This window comes from Alligator mississippiensis, chromosome 1, assembly GCF_030867095.1.
Source record: "Alligator mississippiensis isolate rAllMis1 chromosome 1, rAllMis1, whole genome shotgun sequence".
NCBI classification, from domain to species: Eukaryota; Metazoa; Chordata; order Crocodylia; family Alligatoridae; genus Alligator; species Alligator mississippiensis.
Genome location: NC_081824.1, coordinates 236496756 through 236516093, shown reverse-complemented (window position 1 = coordinate 236516093; position 19338 = coordinate 236496756). Strand labels below are relative to the sequence as shown.

At 45.1% G+C, this 19338-nt stretch overlaps 1 protein-coding gene across 2 annotated transcripts in view; it reads right to left on the bottom strand.

The window, feature by feature from the left end:
* HNRNPLL (heterogeneous nuclear ribonucleoprotein L like) overlaps nucleotides 1-17978 on the bottom strand; it is a 44385-nt gene extending 26407 nt beyond the window's left edge. Inside the window, exons 1-3 of one of the 2 annotated variants that reach the window (XM_014598205.3) lie at nucleotides 17690-17978; nucleotides 5640-5758; nucleotides 3849-4086 (exon numbers count right to left, since the gene is read on the bottom strand). In XM_014598205.3, the coding sequence (XP_014453691.1) occupies nucleotides 3849-4086; nucleotides 5640-5758; nucleotides 17690-17875 (543 nt within the window). In that variant the 5' untranslated portion in view covers nucleotides 17876-17978. The remainder of the gene's footprint in view (nucleotides 1-3848; nucleotides 4087-5639; nucleotides 5759-17689) is intronic. The other variant, XM_006266164.4, reaches the window with a different exon arrangement.
* Between the last annotated feature and the right edge of the window lie 1360 nt (nucleotides 17979-19338).

Sequence of the window (19338 nt, the reverse complement as noted above, 5' to 3'; positions counted from 1 at the left end):
ATGCAAGGTATGGAGTAGATTGCAAACAGATGATCTCAAAAGCCATTTGAGGAATGCTAGGTTTAACGACATACTTTCAATACACAAAACAGCAAACCTAGAGGTAAAATAATATAGTAAAGAAGTATGAAAATATACCTAACCAGGTTTCTCAATTCTGTACTCCACATCCATGCACCTATTTAAGAACTAGACTAAATTTATGTGGCTTTATTAAAGCATATTGGAGCAAGTACCACTAAGCATGCTTTTACTTGAATGGTACATGGTGCCACATGTACACCTGTGGATTTTAGCACAGGGTAACCTGTATATAGCCGTCTAAAATATAAAAGCAGATGGCTTACATAACACTTACAAAAATATAAATGTACAACAGAATCATCATATTATGCATTGAATAGTATAAATATAGTTATTTTAAAGCAGCTGAATATGCCACAGACAGATGGACATAAATAAGGCTAAATTTTAAGTGTCTATAATTAATAAAGATAAAAACCATCAGCCCAAGAAATTCAATGAAGATTCCACTAGACGAGATTGGGTCAACACAAACTAAGATGCAGAGGAAGCAAACCAAAATCTAAACAGAAAATATAATTAATTAATGGCTGCAATGAAACAGTCTTCTCCTTGCAAAATCACCTGCTATTCACAATAAGTTATAGCCTACCCCTCAGGGCTTGAAACGCAAGCACCTCAGTTTAGACAGTACTAAGAAAATACTGAGAAAATACTTCTAAAATGCTTCAAAAATATGTAGCACCTTACTATTTCAATACTCTGGCTATTAAAATCTTCGAAAGAACTGCATAACCCAGGGATTGGCAACCCCTGGCATACATAACAGAGCATGGCACACACAGCCATTTTCTTCAGCACACCACAGCCGGCCCAGGCTCTGGGCCACTACTCCCAGCCATGGAGCTCAGGCTGCTTGTAGCAGCCAGCCAAGAGGCTGCAAGCAGCCCAGGCTCTGTGGCAGGAAGCAACTGCCCAGAACCCAGGCCTGCTGCAGTTCAGAGGCTGCAAACAGCTGCATGGGACTCTGCAACCCCAGCACTGGCTCTGTGGCAACAGCAGCTGCACATGTGCCTCAAGACAGATGGCGGGGCAGGGGCAGGGCCAAGGCCAGGACTGCATTGCCCCAGACCCCTTCCTGGTCATGCGTCTGGAGGTACGCGCACATTGCCACAGCCGTGAAGCCGGTGCCAGGACTGCAGAGTGCCAAGCAGCTGTTTGCAGCCTCCCAGCTGCCTACCACAGCTAGCCTGGGCTCTGGGCAGCTGCAGCAGGCAGTGAGCAGTCTGCAAATACCTGTGCTGGCATCTGGAGCCCCAGCACCAGCTCCGTGGCAGGTGCACATGCACCTCACATCACATGGTGGGAAATGGACCAAAACAGCACAACCCCAGCCCCTCTCCTGCTGTCTACCACAAGGCACACGTGTAGTTGCCAGCAATGAGGACTGAGCCACTTGCAGCTCCCCTCCTTCTGGCACACCAAGTCAAGGTGTGGGTGGAAGTTATGGTGTTTTTGGCACTCTGGCCAAAAATGATGCTGACCCCTGGCATAACATGTATAGGATAGGCTCATGTAGCTTAGGATTTTTCTTCTACTGCGGTTGCAAGAGTTCCATTGGCCTGTTTTCTGCTCCTATGAACCTGCCTTGATAAGATAGGTACTCTGAAAAAATATTGCTGAAATAGTGCCGCAAACTTGCACATTTGACATCAGCAAGTTACACAAGCATGCCAGAACGTATCAGGTAGTTTTCTGACAAAAAAGATAATGAGAGACTACAAATACCTAATGCACATTAGTCAAGCCTGCATATTAGATTTTTGGGGGTTTTTTTCAGACATCCAGAGTTTGGTATGCACAACCCAGCCATACACAACATGGGTGCAGTCAGGGTTGGATACATCTATGGAAGTTAAAGAAAAAAGTCACAGTTTCTGGTTAACTGAACTAGTAATATTTTTCTGATGCCTCTGATCACAGGAACTCTAATTCTCAGGCCATCCCCTCCATCTTGGCATGGAAACATGTACTCCTAACTCTCACACTGACCACGGGCTGAAAACCACCATGCATCAGCCCCAATCCCTCGCATGGGGTGGTAATTTGTGACTAAAAGCTTCCTTAAAGCAAAGTATCATTTGCAAGGGTTATTCAGAAAGTAATGCCTCCTAGTTTTCATCTCCTAAACCAGCCATGGACAGGATGGGAACTCTTGTTGACTTCTTGCATAAGGGAACAATAAACAGAGGACAAAGTCAAGACCCTGAAGAAACTGAGATGGGGACAGGTCTGAGTTGCTGCTTCCGCATGACAACCCTCACCCACACACCAGCTTGTGCACTACAAATGATGAGATCATCATTTAGATGGACTGTGCTGCCCCATCCTCCCTACAGCCCAGAGGATGAAGAATGGACTATTTTTGAGATCATAGCAAAGTGACAAAAGCTGTGCAACAGGGACTGTGCAACAAGGAATTTTAAGTATTGGAATATGTGGCCTTGTTCACCAGGGGAAAGAGGCCATAAACAGAAGGAAAGCACAGTGAAATGCAACTGTGTATTCAATGATGTAGTACTCATTTTCTATTCAAGTTAATTTATTTTTCAATGTTTCGCTGAGAAAGACATAAGAGGCATTACTTTCTGACTGGTTTGTAGTTAAACCAAAACCATTTGAGAGACAGCATAACAAGCAATAAACCAGCCTAAAGGTAATGCTGGTTCCTCCCCCCCTTAATGCTTACCACTCCCTCAATTTGGAAATGCTCCGTTCCTTTAAACTATTTTGGCAAAATCTACAGTTTCTCCTGGGACAGTTGCTGCTCTCCCAGCAGAAGGTCACAAGTGTATAGATGTTCAGTCCTTTTCTCCCAACCTGGGAACAACCATGGTTAAATCACTCCCAGGAGAGTCTGTACACGCTGTGGCTTCTCTAAAAAGAGAACAGCCCTCCAGCACTCCACCTAACCACCAAGGGAGACACTGTGTCACTGGCTGAACTCTGCTGCTCTAACAGGGAGCATAACGTGCACCCTTCACAATCCCTACATTGTGGAAACACAGGCTGACCACAGGCAGCCTGGGTCAGCCAACCAGGGCTGCCCTATGCACTGCAGCTATCTGTTGCCAGGCAGACTAAGGAAGCCTACAGAACATGCTGAGATGTGTTCATAGGCTATACAGTATCAGCATTTGCCAGCTCTCCATTCTTCAGGGACTCAGCATTTGAATGTCAGTACGCACAGCTCTGAGTATTTTTCTACCAGAAGTCTCCCAGAATACTTGAATGCGTGTAAGAAGTCTTAAGACAGCTCTTCACAAATGACATGCACTGTCCTTTCTTTATGCTTATATTTTTATCTTCTTTTGATTTCTAGTTCCCAGCCTGGCAAACAATGCAGGTTGTATGTGGATCTTAGAAACTAACAGATAACCTCCCAGTATCCTTCTAATATTTATTTAGAAATTCTTGCCTGGGAAGGCATTCTTTTGCCTCTCTCTGCTCTTCCCACAACCTTTATATAAACCCAGTATAAGACTTAAGTTGCAGTGTCTCAGTAACCCAGCTCCATATCAACATTCTTAAAATAATTTCACTGAAGCTCTTACAGTACTCATTTTGCTATTCCATACCATTCCTCTTGTCATGTATGCTTAACCTGAATTTGCTGCTTTCACAGAGAAAATAGCCAAACTACCTGCATGTTAAGAAGCAGGTACCTACACTTTCCAGCACAGATTAACATTAGTTACAACAAGAAAAGGTGCATCTGAAAAATGAGCAAACGTTTTGAACTTAAAAAAAAAAAAGAAACTTACCACTGTAATCGGGTAGAGAGGATTTTGAATTGATAACAGGAGAACTTTGTTTCCACCTGACGGATCATCAGTATTTCCTGGCCGAGTAATCCTTTTGCTTGTAGAATAGTTGAAAAAAGCTTGCTGCCCAGCTATATACACAGGTTCATCTGCTGCAAAAGTGACGCACTTCTTGGCACTTTCTACATTTTCAAACTCCACCAGAGCCTGGCGTTTAAATGGCATCATCATGACATAACTAGAAAAACACCACAAAAGTTTTCACAATATGTATCATTTAGCAGTCATAAATGACAGGCTAATTTGCTACAAAGTTCCCTGGGTAAAAGTGTAAGGGAGACCAAATAAGTAACTATTTATTTTCTTATTCCCTAAATCTAGTACAACGTAGTTTGTACAAAGAGTTAAATTATTTATCCGTAATTTATATAAGCAACAGGTTTTTCAGAATATAAAATGTATATTAGAAGTTTGCAATGCTCATAACTATGTAATATAAATTTACTAACACGCTACAATAGCGAACCAAAAATTTTACTTCCAATTCAAATTTAAAATATTTTTATTTCACCTAAGTAAACCACATTGAAATGCAAATTACAAAAAGATCAAGCTGTCAATAAGATATCATGCCAAAAAACACATTACAGAGGAAGGGTAGCTTTATGCTAGAGGTAAAAAGAAAAGGCAACATTCTAGCTACCTGACATAATTTATCAGTGTTTTTCAACCTTTTTAAACTCAAAGTACCCTTGGAAAATGCCAGCTCACAGATTTCACTCTTTTTGATAGAAAAAACACCATATTTACTCAGCCAAGACAAGCAGATGGCTAGCCTAGGATAAATGTGGACACATGACACCTATACTAGTAAACGTTAAACCAACATATTTTTACTGCTGTTTTTTCCTGGAATAACTTGACATTGGAGTCTACTGTTACGCTGGAATAGAGCTATATTGTATTTACTCAAATCCAAGATGAGGTGTTTTTTTTTTTCCATTAGGGCCCAGAGCTGAAGCTGAGCCACTGCTTGCCTCAGGCTGGAGTGGTTTGTGTGACAGGGGGCACATGGGGGAGACCATGCAGTGGGGTTGTAGGGCACAGGGGTGATCCGCAATGTGTGGCTCAGAGGGAGTGCAGGGGAAACCACATAGCCTGCCATCCCCGCCACTCCCCCCAAGCTTCAGTTCCAGTTCCAGCTCTTCCAGCACCAATCCAGCCAGGCCTGAAACTGCTCTCGCTGCTTCTGGCCTGGCCAGGCTGCGGCCAAGACTTCCCCAGAGCCAGAGCAGACCTCCCACAGAAGAAAGTAAGAAGCAGGGAGGTGCAGAGGAACAGGCATGTGAGAAGATGGAGGGTGACCCATGACAGAGAGTCAGGAACAGGCAAGGAAGGTGGGAGCGGGCAGGCACTGGGGACAGCCTTTACTTAGGCATATCCCAAATCTAGATGCATTAATTTTAACAACCTTAATGCTATGCTATAGTTTTTAAATTTAGTTACAGTGAAGTTAATTCCAGGAACAGTTGTGCTATTGAAAACTTAATGGTAAAACACCAAGTAGGAGTTCAGAGAGTGCAGAAATGAAACTTAGTTTGAAGTCTGATTAGTCTTGTTTTCTGTTAGAGATGCTACCCCACTTGTTTTGGCATACCATATTAAGTTATTGATCTTACTGAGATTTAAAGATGTCTAAAATTAATTAGTTTTGTTCTCAATGGGACTTTACACCAACATGCCCAGTTTTCCTTGAACCACCACAACAAGATTTTACTAAATTCAACACACCATATGGTTCCAAATTTTTCAAGAGCCTCCACAAGATCTGCTTCCACAACTGATTCACAGAGTCCTCGGACATGGACAACAGGAGAAACAGAAACTTTGTGATGACTTCCGCCTGCATCCTACCAAAAGTAAAAAGACATTTTGAGTTGAATGTACAACTAGAAACACAGCTATAGTTAATCAGTCATAATTAATCAGCCTGGCCGCACAGTCTCAAGTCACACTTTAACTTGCTGAATTTTTGCTTAAAGCAAACATGGTAAAAACAGTTGGCCAACCAAGAGTTTAGCTTGCAAGCCTGGGTTCCTGTGTTAACAATAAAAGGCGAGGAGTGGGGATACTAAGATTTAAATCTCCCAACCGGGCCAGGTAAAATGTATTCAGATACAGGTATATTATCTAGTTTTTTCAATTATCATTTCAGTACATTTAAGCCAACTTTTTTTGTTTGGGACACAGAATGGAAGAGGATTCGGATAAGTCGTTAGTGAATCAGAACCATGGTGGGTCATTTTCATACTGTAGACCAGAGGCTTTCAACCTTTTTTCATTTGCGGACCCCTAAAAATTTCAAATGGAGGTGTGGACCCCCTTGAATTGCAAGTGTGGATATTCACATACTTTTGATTGATCATAGTCATCTTTCACAGACCCCTTAGACAGTCTGTGGACCCCCAGGGGCCCATGGAGCACAGGCTGAAAATCTTCAGATCTGTGTGAAGGAGGGGTAGTCTTTACTTTTATATAAAATTTTGTGATTAAAGGCCCTGTGTAGCCCCCTGCCCCCACAGTATTTAATTGCTTTTGAAAGACTGACAATACAATTGGGCACATAATTCCTGCAAAGTTTTTCAAAGCAAATGTTAGAAAAGTTATGACTATCAATTATTTCACAGCACTGCCCACACCAAGGATCATTTATATACCAAATTAGAAAGGAGCACAACATCAATTTAAGTTTCCTTTAAGTGTGACCACCATGATTTTGCATGAATAAATAGTTCAGGTAGAAATTCTTAACCTTTTCAGGCAAGCCTCTGGAGGTAAGGAAAGCGTGCTAAACTTCAGCCTGAAGACAGGATGAAAGTAAGTTTAAGAAAAAGCAAACAATGGAAGATCCAAAAAAACGACATTAAAAGGAAACATTAAATATACTGTTGCACGAACAGTTATTGTGATCAGCACTTTCTACACTGTAGAGCAATGCACCATAAAGTTAACCAATGCAATTTGACCTAGGCTAGTTTTGTTGAAATACAGCTATACAACTAGGACATGATCTTCCTGCAATATTGAAGTAAAAGTTAAGATGCCTGCTAAGACATTTCAGAGTCAAGTGATTAAATATACAAGAGCTTTTAATTAGCTTCTAGAACTGTCTTTTCAACAGTTAATTAGAGATAGTCCCCTCTCTCTTCCCCATCAACTTTCAGCCCATAAATTAACAGAAACTGACAAGTTTAAAAAACGCATGGGTTTATAGTGGCTTAAATACTTATACGTAGGTACGCACCAGTTGTGTTCTACAAGTTCCTTGGGAAAACAAGATTTGTAATTTCTCTTTAAACCCACACAGTTCTTCCTTTTGCATCACTGATTTACAAACTTTAAGACAGCTTAGTTGAAAATGAAACATTTAGCATTTCTTTGAAATCTTAGTTTTACATTATAGGTACCAGCACAATTAGTTGTAAAACAACTAGTTTTTCAAAGCACATGGTCTTTGAAGAGTGTCATCGTTGGAGAAGATCACCTATAATTTGCTTGAGAAGTATTTCCTAAATTAAATAAGTATTTGAGGTCTACTTGGGGATATAGTGATAAAATTAGACATAGAAATTTTATACTTTGAGCTGCTGACGTTAAAGGTTGCAGAAAGAACTGAACAAAATACATAGTGCTTTCTTTTTACATCTTACTCTGTTCTTCTCTACAGATAATCCTTTCAAAGGTGAAACAAAGCACCTAAAACAGCAACTTAACCCAAAGTAACTGTTAAGAACTAAAAGTCCATTATATTGCCATACTATATTTCTTTCCTGATGCTAAGACAATAGGTACTTCCATTTTATTTACAGTTTAATTGAAGCTTTCATTAACTGTTCTTTTAATTTAAACAATCACTGATGTATCTACATGAAACTATCAATATTAGGACCATACACTTCCCAGCACAATGAGACACCCCCCCCCCCCAGACCTTTTTAAATTTTATTTCAAGTGATTTGAATCTCAGAAATTACACTGCCTCCATGTCCAAGACAATAGGATGGCCAGAGAGCAGGCAGGATTTTGTAATAACTGAACTGTAGAGTCTTATGAATAAAAGTTATATTTCCTAATTTTTTCCTCTCAAGCAGAGCAGAAAAAATTAAGTCAGGCTCTTCAGGAGCATGAATCACAATGAAAAACACTTTTTTCCTTCCCCTTTCACCAGTTCTGCTCCCCATCCTTTGCTCATGCTTCCTTGCTACTTGTTTGCTATCTCCTCTGACCACAATGGCCAGCCATTTGGATCCTCCTCTATCCTAGAAATTTGGCCTCATCTCCTGAACCCCAGGATGCTCTTCTGTTGAAAGTTCTAATCTAGCCATGGACATTAAATCCAGTTTCCTGCTTGTCATTTCCCCACTGGAAGCCTTACACACTTCTTTGACAAAAAGGCAGGAACTCATAGAATCACAGATAAGTTAGGGTTGGAAGGACCTCAGGAGGTCATCTAGTTCAACCCCCTGCTCAAAGCAGGACCATCCCCAACTAGATCATCCCAGCCAAAGCTCTGTCTAGCAAGGTTTTGAAAACCACCAAGGATGGAACTTCCACCATCTCTCTGGGTAACCTGCTCCAGTGTTTTACTACTATCCTAGTGAGAAAATTCTTCCTAATATCTAACCTAAACATCTCTTGCTGCAACTTAAGACCGTTGTTCCTTGTTCTGTCATCTACCACCACTGAAAATCGCCTAGCTACACCCTCTTTCAAACCCCTTCAGGTAGTTAAAGACTGCCACAACAAATCATACCGCTGATTTACTAGCATTTGTATCTTATTCTGCTCCACAGAAAAGTGCATGAAACCCCATAACCTCAATAAGAAAAAAAATGTCTGTCTACAAAGGAAACTTCCTTCCTAAACAACTTCAGGTAACGGTTAGTGCCAAGCATATATTTTGAGAACTGGACTTTAATGACTACAGTCTTCCAAAAAGGGTTAACCAATGTAGAGATCAAGACCAATTATAAACAGTTCAAATTACTTTCTGAAGAGCTTGGAAATTTGTGAAGTTGGTTAGAAACAAAGAGAACTAATTCTGTGGCATATAGGTCATGTATGGTCACAGTTTAGCAATCATTAATAATCCTCTCCCCATTTCTCAATTATTGTTTCATAAACTGGAGACACAGGAAATGAGTAAAGGAGAATGCCAGAGCTATTCATACACTGAACTGAAGTCTGTTTAGGTTGTAATGCCAAATGTCTAATGGCAAATTTTCAAGAGAAGTGTGCATGTGTTACAGTAGCAATTCCCAAAGGGTGTGCCATGACAAATTAGTGTGCTGTGAAAGATTATATTTTTCTTTCCTTCTTTCTCCTTATTTTTTTTTTTTTTATTTGAAATTGAGGAAAAAAGAGTGCACACAGACAGTACCGTGACAAGGAAGTTTGGTGCCCAGGGCAAAGCCCGCAGCAGCAGCCCGACCTCACCCCATGCACAGATCCAGGGGGCACCCCACCCCGCCATGCTTCCCTGGGAGTGCACGCAGCAGCAGGAGCTGCCCTCCCTCCACCCCAACAGCCCCCCCAAATGAGCTGCTCATGGATCCGTTCCGTGCCCCACCCCAGCTGGGCAGCACCTGTTGGTGCCCCTTCACTTTGGTGCCCGAGGCGGCTGCCCCACTCACCCCTGCTTGCTATGGCACTGCACACAGCAAGATGCAGCAGTGTAACATGGCTATGGCCCTGGGGTGCAGGCAGGGCGCAGCAACTGCAGTTTATATACATCTGATTCCAGAACAGCTCTCCAGAGGCTGGAACCTGCACATGTGCCACAGCTGGAGAGTAAGGGGGCTGAAAGAAATGCAAACAGTGATGGCACCAGGAACAGATGTCTGCAAACTGCAGCCTCTATGCCCTGCCTGTACCACAGGGATGTGGCTGCATTGCACACCTGGGTGCCCAGAGAGGTGTTCTGCTGCACGCTTCTCTTCATGCACACCATGCCCTTCTGCTGGGCAGGTAGATGCAGATAACCCCCTTCCCTCCTTTTCCAGGTCCAGCCACTCACAGAAAGCAGGGAACCCTCTCACTTGGCTACTGCCTCAGCCTGATACACACTCTGTCAAGGAGGCCATGCCTGCGCTGCTGCCACTCCTACCAAGCCACCACTCCCTGGCTGCATCACACATGAACCTTCCAGTTGCTGGGGAGCTGCACCGGGACTGGACACCTGCAAACTACATTCACACCACTGCCGCTATTTTTCCCTCTCCACTCCTCTTTTCACACGTAAGAGCAGTGTGTCACCAATTTTAATCCAGAAAAAAAGTGCACCCCAGGTATCAGAAGTTTGGAAAATACTGAGAGAGGGACCTGCAGAACAAAACACCATACTGGTTATAGTACCTGAAGAATAGCAGCAGTAGCAGATGTTCCTTGGGAAAACATGAAGGGGTAAAAAGGAAAAAGCAGCACAGTATCCTGCCAGGTTTATAAATTGCCACTATAATTAAGTTCCTATATGCTTAGACTATACCAACCTAATCATCTCCACATTAGGGGGCTGTACTACTTTAACAAGTTTCTAACTAGATACAATGATAGGATATCAGAACCATAGTTTTGTGGCTTTCCAGTCTCTAACAGGAAATTCAATGTGCAATGTTTCAAGAGGTGAAAATACACTAAAGCAGCTATACAATATCCAAGGAAAATGGACCTGGATTATAGCTCAGCAAGTTTTGCAGCTGTTAAGTTATAGTGACAGGCCTGACTCTAATCATCCTTGATCTCCCCTAGAAAGCAGTAACAGCACAAGAAACAAAATGGACCACCTTAAAAAACAATCACCACTTTCAGAAATCAGCATATGTACAGCTAGAGGTCAGAGCAGTTATTCAGAAATGAGCTGCTGTTTTCTCCCTCATCTGATCACATACACAGAATTTAAGATTCTGACTAAGCCCTATTTTCACCTACTGATAACACCAATAGCTATTGTAGCTAAGGAAAATACAAATATGGCTACTGACAGCTTGCACAAACTGATTCTTTTTTGGGGGGAGAGGGAGCAGGGGGAACTGGGAGATGGGGAGAAGCCATATTGGTTTACACACAGATTGTAAACATTATCAGTATTTCCTTTTTACAAAAGTATAGCCCTCTACTAATGCCATCATTTCCAAGGACAATACCAGCAATTCCACTCAGACCACCTATGTGACAGCTTTACCCATCACCAAATCCAGGAGAATGGGCTAATTTATTATTGAGATTTTTAAAAATTAAGCTACTTTTGCTTCTGAATAAAGCGTCAAAGGTCATTTAGCTTTGAATTCCCCGAAAAATAATTGGCTGGTAATAGATCAACTATGCTAATAGATATTTAAAGCACAGGCTCCTTTTCTTCCAGCTTTGGCTCTCTATCTGCCCGAAGCCATTCAATAACATGGGGATGTGACAGGTTTGCCTCCAAAAATGGCTACTAAAATAAAAACCAACCATAACATTGAAGCTAAGAGCATTTCTACAAAGAAATGAAGCACGAAGGGAAGTGGTGACGTAACCCAGCACTTGACACAAAGGAGTCATTTTACAGACTAGATTTTAAGAGAAGCATCCTCACTGAAGCAGCTGCTGATTCTTCACTGACATATCATTTTAAACACGTTAGATGTCTCACTAGTCCTTCTTGTTTTCTTGCTTCCCTTTTCTCTTTCCACAGATGAGACAGTGAAACAAATTTTATTCTGCTTTTCCAGAAATCTTTTAAAATTAGCTATTTCATTTCTCTCATTCCACAACTTCCAACTGTTCTCACACAAGCGTATCTTTCCCCCACTCCCCACATTTTTGCTTAGGGTATTCTCACTTAGTTTTATTAGCTTTTCAGGAGTCACACCTTTCACCATTTCCCCCCTCTTTTCTTTTGTATACTTCTCTCTGCCTTTTCTATGTTGCACTACAGCCCATTCCCCCCACAGAAAACTCTACTTCATATACTTTAGGTTTTTTTCCCTGCTCATTACATTTTTTCTTTTTACTTCCCTCTTAAATGCAGTTTACTCCATATATGTGTACAGTGGCTAAACACAATTCATTTAGCTGATTAACACAAGTCCCAATTTCTTGCCTATAATATGTTCTACCTAACAGTTACCTGAATAGGAATTCTTTGAGACTAGTATTTTGCAATGTGACTATGTCATCAACTGCTTAATTTGCAAAAGGGACTGAAGGTAGGCCCTGAACTGATCAGCTCCTGTCAAGTTCAAGGCTATTAGGGGCATAAGAGGCCCTGAGAAATAAGGTATGAATGCCTGTAAGTCAGGTGCAAAGCAGTTTGTACACTAATGACGGGAACAGCCTGCACTATTGTTTTCACTGAGTTCAGGTAACTGCATACCTCTTTTCAGTCCCAAAGAGATGAACCAAACGAACTAAGGAGGGCAGTGTACTCCATTTATCTGGCAAGCAGAGCAAAATTAATAAAAATGAAGCTATTAGGTTTTTTTTACTAAGTGTACCTCCCCTGCAGAATTAGAATTGCTCTGTGGTTTTCCAGAGTGATTGAACATACCTAAAACTTGGAGGGGAGGGAGAGGTTGAAATAAAGAGAGATAAAAATGCTAACCACTATTCTCAACACAGACTTAACTCTGCTTTTTGCTGCTGATTAGAACTACCAGAAACATGCCAGTATAAGAAATGCTGTGAGTGGACATAAAGAGTTAAAAGAAAAGGTGGCATTATTCATGTTCTACTCTGCAGATCTTAATTCCAAAATTTATCTGCACACTCTACACTTACGCACAGCTGTACTAAATAGTGAAGGGATCAGCTGAAGCAGTTTGGCAGAGGTGTCAATATGATACAAAGAGAGGGGCATGGGAAACTTGATCCTCTGCACTGCATGTCTAAGCAGTTTTTTAGGCTAGCTACCACAGTGCACAAGTGTGTCATCTTATCATGGAGATTTCTTGCAGTTTGATAACACACACCACCATGGTTTCCAGAACATACTGAGGGCTAAATGAGCAGATCAAGACTTCTCTCTAAACAAGGCCAATTTATCAAATTTGGGGAAGCTGTTGAGAGAACCATTTACATGGTTTATTTCACCGATCCAAACCTGAGATTGCCTTAACAATAAGGTGTTAAGGCTTCTTCCTATTTATACCATCACACCACCTAATCAGGGCCAGGAATTCACGTGTCCTGCAACTGCAGAACATGTACTTGGCTCCTGTTCTCTAGCATCTGAAAGGGAGATGTTTGTATGTTTCAGCATGCCAACACCACACTAACCAGAGACAGCAAAGTTAAGATGGTACTGCAAGGGTGGAGCATACTTTATTTTTTTATTTCCTGGTTTTCAGGAGTTTTAAAATTTAGCCAGGCTCTACATTTTGGAAGGCCATTTGGCAACAATAACTCCAAGTTAACATTTTGGGACATGTCATTATTTTGATGCTTTTTAAAAAGGAAGAATAAAAAAAGGAAAGAAAACCTGTAGTTTCCCAACCCTCTCCCTCCCTTGTCTCCTTGGCAACAAATACTGCAGCCACAGAATGCACCAGCTGCATGTTAGTCCCTTCACTACCTCTGTCTGCATCATCTCATGTCCTTTCCTCTGGTTCTCCAGTGCAGCCTGGCTCTCCTATCCCAACCATCCAATGCAGACAGACACACACATCAGCCAGGTGGAAGAGTTGGGAAAGGCTGCATAGGCTATCATGGTGTCTGTCAGGTGACACCACCTTCTCTTATGTCTGGCCTCCCTTCAAAAAAAATGAACACAAAAGGAAGAATGACCTAGCAATTCAGACATGGCAGACAATTTAAAGATAGAAGGACTAAATAGATTTTCTCTGTGACTTGAGAGAAGTTATCTCAGTTACCTCTCTGGAAAAAGAGAAACAATAGCACTTCCCTACCTCATATAGGTGGTTGAGAATAAATGTTGAGAACTGTGCTGTGCTTGGGCCCTAAAGTAACATGGAGCATAAGTGTACTTATCTTTGACTTATGGAGCTGGGTTACAGGGGACAGAACTGAAACCAACACTTCCCACACGCAGCTGACACCTCCCTTTTCCATACTAATCTTCCCTGCACTGTTCCAATGATCTGCCTCAGTACTCTAAGTTTCGTATATCCCAGAACTAGTCCAACTCTACTAGCGGTCCACCTATAAAGGTTTACTTGGCCAATACCAATAGCCAACGATTAACCAACCATATCAGCTGATGCTGATCCAATAACCGATATTTAGTAATAGTGCAAGGCATTTTAAAGTACTGACATATGCAAACCTTTTTGTTTATATATTTTGCATTTATAAAACACACACGCGCACACACATTCTTCCTGCCTGCCTGGATGGGCAGGGTGAACCCTTGCATGGACAATGGCACCGGGCACATTTGGAGCCCCAGAACACACCGCTGCCTCAGCACTGGCAGGCCCCACACAGCCAAGCTCCTGCAACCACTGAGGAGAAGCCACTTTTGCAAAGGCACCCGGTACCTGATGGAGCAGAATGTTCCCCATGCAGTGCCCTACCCCACCTGAATGCAGCCCAACATCTCCACAGCAGGCCTCTTCTATGCACACAGCATTGCCACAGCAGCAGCAGCAGGAGCTGGTAAGGGTCCCTTTGTTGCTGAGCATGGCACCCTGCGACCGTTCCTCCGGGACCCCCTCACCATCCCACTGCTTGTTAGGACCTGTAGTCTGCTGTGGGCTCAGGCCAGTGGTGAGGCACGGGGACCGGACTACGCTCGCCAGGGTGCTCCGGGCAATTAATCGGCTGCAACGACCAAAAAAAGCCAGTAACTCATTTCTCCTTTTATTGGCGCCAATCTTTTAGCCAACTGATATTTCGGGGCACTCCTAAACTCTACCAGCATTCTCTCCACAATGCTCATTGCCCTCCTCTTACTATGCATGTACACAGTAGATCCACCCTATTCCTTGCCATTCTGTGGCTCTGGAAAGCCTGGAGGGATGGGAAGGTCAAAAGCCTTGAGAATTGCTGGTACTAGTTCAAGGCAGGAGAAAGCAGGAGAGCAAAGATGAAAAATCCCTACACCAGATGTGAAATAGTCTCTATATATCTACCTACAGTATTGGAGGCCGAGAGGCATAAAGCAGCTCATCTCCCCACACAATACTCATACATCTTGGAGAGGAATGGGAGAATGGATCAGTCAGCCCACTATACCCAGAGGGGCAGAATCCTAATGAATCCCAGCTCTCACACATGGGGACAGGGAAAGTAAACAGCTTTCCTCTGAGGGGCAGCCCCTCCCCAGATGTCAGTATGCACACAAGAAAGCGGACAATATGGCTGACTGAGCTCACTGCCTCTATATATGTTATGTCTCTTCCACAGTCTGGACCCATTTTTAAACAGCCCCCAATCCTGCCCCCATCATATAGTTTCATAGTGCTTAGGGTCAGAAGGGACCTAAACAATCATCAGATCCGACCCCCTACCCCGGGCAGGAATGGGTGTGTTGGTCATATCACCCCAGCCGAATATCTGATCAGCCTCCTCTTGAAGACCCCCAAGGTAGGAGAGAGTACCACCTCACTTGGGAGCCCATTCCAGAGCCTGGCAGCCTTAACTGTAAAGTAATGTCGCCTGAACCTTCTCTCTAACAGTTTGTGGCCATTATTCCTAGTAACCCCGGTTGGTGCCAATCATTCTCAGATTTCAGCCCAGGGTATGGTCTGAATTTAGGCTCCACCTACATTGAAGAGTGTCCTGAGCATAGCAAGATCACCTTAAAAAACAACCCAAACCCCTAACATACCCATCCTGGCAAAAATCCTAATGTAGACATCACTGTTGATAGTTTAATTCCACTTGAGAAACTGGGTAGCCAAAAGAACTTCCGTGGTTTTGCTCATGTAGTTTTACCAGCGAAGTCTTTTAAGTGTAAGCATACTCTGATTGAGCACAGGGGGTACCTCGGTTTCAATGACCACAGTGCATCCATCCCCTTGGAGCCATACTGTAAACTGACAAGAGGCTGCCTGGAAATCCCCTTGCCCCAGTCTTGCTGGAAACAGGCATTTCAATCTCTCTGGTTCACGAGCTTTAGCATGTGCCATTCCCAAGATCAACAAACTTATTCAGTACTGTCCACCACAGGTCAATGGGCCTTGTTCTACAAAATTGGATCCTAAGGGCTTAGCACCGCTCCCACACACTGGGATTGGATTCGGGGGACCCAGGACTCCTGCCCCCGACACCCCCCCGGACTGGTTCCCAGGAAACCAGAGCCAACCACCCCTTCCACACTGGAATTAAGGCCCAGGGACCCAGAGCCACCCCCTCCCAGCCCTCCACACCAAGATTGGGCCATGGGACCCAGCAGTGCCCTCACCTGGCACTGCACACTAAGACTAGATGTCCAATCAATCCAGGGCAGAGAGCTCCCCACAGGCCTAGAGATTTGACAGCAGGAGAGAAGTGACACTGCTCCCCCATTGCCAAATTTCTGAACCTGTAGGAAGCCCTGGAAGCTGGATGGATGTTGAGCACCCCGATCTAAGCCCCTGGGAACCAACCTTTTTGGCAACTGTGCCACAAATTAGCTCTGCACCCTTCTGAGTACTACCCCAACCCCCTTTCCCCTGCTCAACCTGCAGCTCTACTTTCTGCTCTGTGTCCTATGTCCCCTGTGCCATCCACTGCTGTGCTACCTGCCCCTTCCCCAATGTGTCTCACACACAGGATTCCTGTGCCATGGGCGCCACCAGCTGGCCACTCATGATCTAAAGTCAGATTTTAAGAGCACACAGACCGGTTCTGGTCAGATGAAAAGGGTATATCCTTATGGAAGGACCTGTCTATCAGCTGTTCAAAGGTAACTGTTCCAGCTGCTCTTGCAGTTAAATAAATGGAGTAAAAACATTGCAACTTTACCCTTCTTTCATTCCTGGTCAAAAGTGAGTGATTTAAATCCCTTTTACTGATATTGGATGCAAGTGTTACCTCCTTAGGCTCCTACCTACCCTCCTGCTGTTTTTCCTAACAGCCAGCGCCTGCTCCCCAGCAGCAATACCCCTCCTCTTTTAAAGCGGGGTTGCATGCAAGTCTGTCCTGTCAGCTTTAAATTAACCTTTCAGACAGAAAGGGCCACTCAGCTCAAACTAGCAAAGCACTCTGCCCAAATACACTGCAGCCCTCGAGAGGCGCTGACCCCATCACAACCTACCCTGCAGGTCATTTTGAAAACTTTTCCTCTGGTTCAGGAACTACCAAGATTTCCTGACCAGTGGACTGCTGCCAGCCCACACTCTCTCGTACAACACCCTGTACCACTATCAACCTTTCAGCAGCGCTGACTGTAGGCTGCTTCCCACCGTGCTGCCCGGAGCAGCCTGGGGCCCCTGGCTCCGGGTCGCTTTGGAGCCTCTCCTCCCCATCACAAAGCTCACCCTCACCAAGGAGCCTCTTCCACAATACCAAGGAGGGCAGCCGCCATGTGAAAAGTTTGTTTCCAGCAGAAACAAACCCACAGAGGCACCCGAAACATCAAATCCGACTTTTCACACCTTCTCTTTCTTCCCCCCACCCCCTATTAGGAGACTCTGGCGATGGGCAGCAGAGAGACACCAGCAGCGGTGTGCGGAGACGGCCCCTTGCCGACACCCTGGGGGCCCCGCACTGCTCTGCTTCCCGCCTCCCGCCCCGCAGCAGGGAGCGGGGACACGGCCGCGCCGGAAACGGGGGCTCCCCGGGGCGGGCAGGCATGAGGCGGCGCCAGCGCCCGGCACCACACGGCGGCGACTGGCGGCCCTCGCCGCGGCGCTCCTCACCCCGGCGGCGAAGCCTCCCCCGCGGGGAGCGGGGCCCTTGTCCCGCCGGCCGTCGCCCTCCTCGGCGCCACCGTACTCGATCTCGCCCTCCTCGGCGGCGGCGCTGGGCTTGAGCCGCTTGGCCTGGCTCTCGTACGCGCCGTCCTCCTCCTCCTCGTACTGCTCCCCGGACGATGGCGACGACATGGCGGCGGGTGGGCACGCGCCCCTGGCCTGGCGCAGCACAATGGCCGGACCCGGCCGCGCAGCTCCAGACCGGGATGCGACTCCCGAACTGCGCTGCGCTGCGCTCTGCTCGCCCACCCCGCAGCGAGACACGCCTCCTCCGCCTGCCATTGGCCTGGCGGGGCGCGGCCGGCCTCGCCATTGGTCCGGCGGCAAGCCCGTCGGGCGCGGCCGACCCCGCCATTGGCCAGGAGGGATGGGAGCTGAGGCGTCACGCGGCCCCACCCCTCGCTACCCTGCGGGGCGGGGCCTGGACTGCCCGGTCGGAGGGGGGGAGCGTTTCGAGGGAGCGGGTGATGCGGAGCCCCCCCACCAGCGGGCTGGAATGGCTCTGAGTCTGGTGGGGGAGGGGTCGGCAAAAAGCACAGTGCCGTAGTAAATCGGAGACACCCCCTGGTTATGGTTTTCAAAACTTACAGGGGGGTTCTCGTCTTTTATGGGGGCTTCCAGGCAGCTCCCTCGTGATGCGAGTCCTGTTCCCGAGAGCGCACCACAGGATTTTCGGAGGGGCCCATCCCCTTGGCTGGGGCATATTTGGAGGCCTGCTTCTCGTGCCCACCAGAAAACCTTCCGTTACATTACAACCTCTTTTTCTTTCCCTGCTTTGGTGCTTGAAAGGCTTGAAAATAAGGAACCTGGTGTCTCAAAGAAGGTCACTGAGAAGATCCCAACCCTGCTCTTTCGAAATTTCATAAACTGGCTGATTTATTTTTGAAGGAGCGTTGGAGCGGGGTAGCCAGGACTGTCCGTGACGTGTGAAGAGGAGAGGCTTTTCTGTGAGAGCTTCTACAAGACCTTTTCTGTGAGAGCTGCTGGGCAAGCAGTGGGGCATGGCAGGGCCTTTGTCAGGTCTGAAGAAGCAGCAGATGCAGGCTGGGCTCAATATCGAAGGAAAGACTCCATGCACTGTGCAGAAGTCTCGCTCTCCCACTAGCTCAATTACCCGCTCTGCTACTGCTCTTTGTTTTACAAGGGCTCCTCCTTCCTAGTCCACAGCCCTCCTGCATCCTTCCAAACAGACTTTGTATTTGCGCGGAGGTTCTTCTTTGATATTACCTCTGCCTGCATCTGTTATTTTGAACACATAGGGTACTCCACAAGTCCAGTTTAAATCAGAGCGCTGCAGATGCTGAGTATTTTTTTATTATGTCCACACTGGAGTACTCCATCTCTTTATTAGACTAGCAAACCATTCTTTGTGCATACAGCAACACTACAAAGGCATGTTTTAACCAACAGCTTTAAACCCCTCCCACCCCTTGTGAAAGAAACTATAACCATAAAAGTGCAGTTTTGACACTACTTAAATGGGGTACTTTCAGCATCACAGCTCTGTCAGTGTGGAATCACACCTCTTCACACCCTGGTGGATATAGCTATGCTGGCAAAAGTCTGCTGTACAAATATCGCCTGGTTTAAAACGA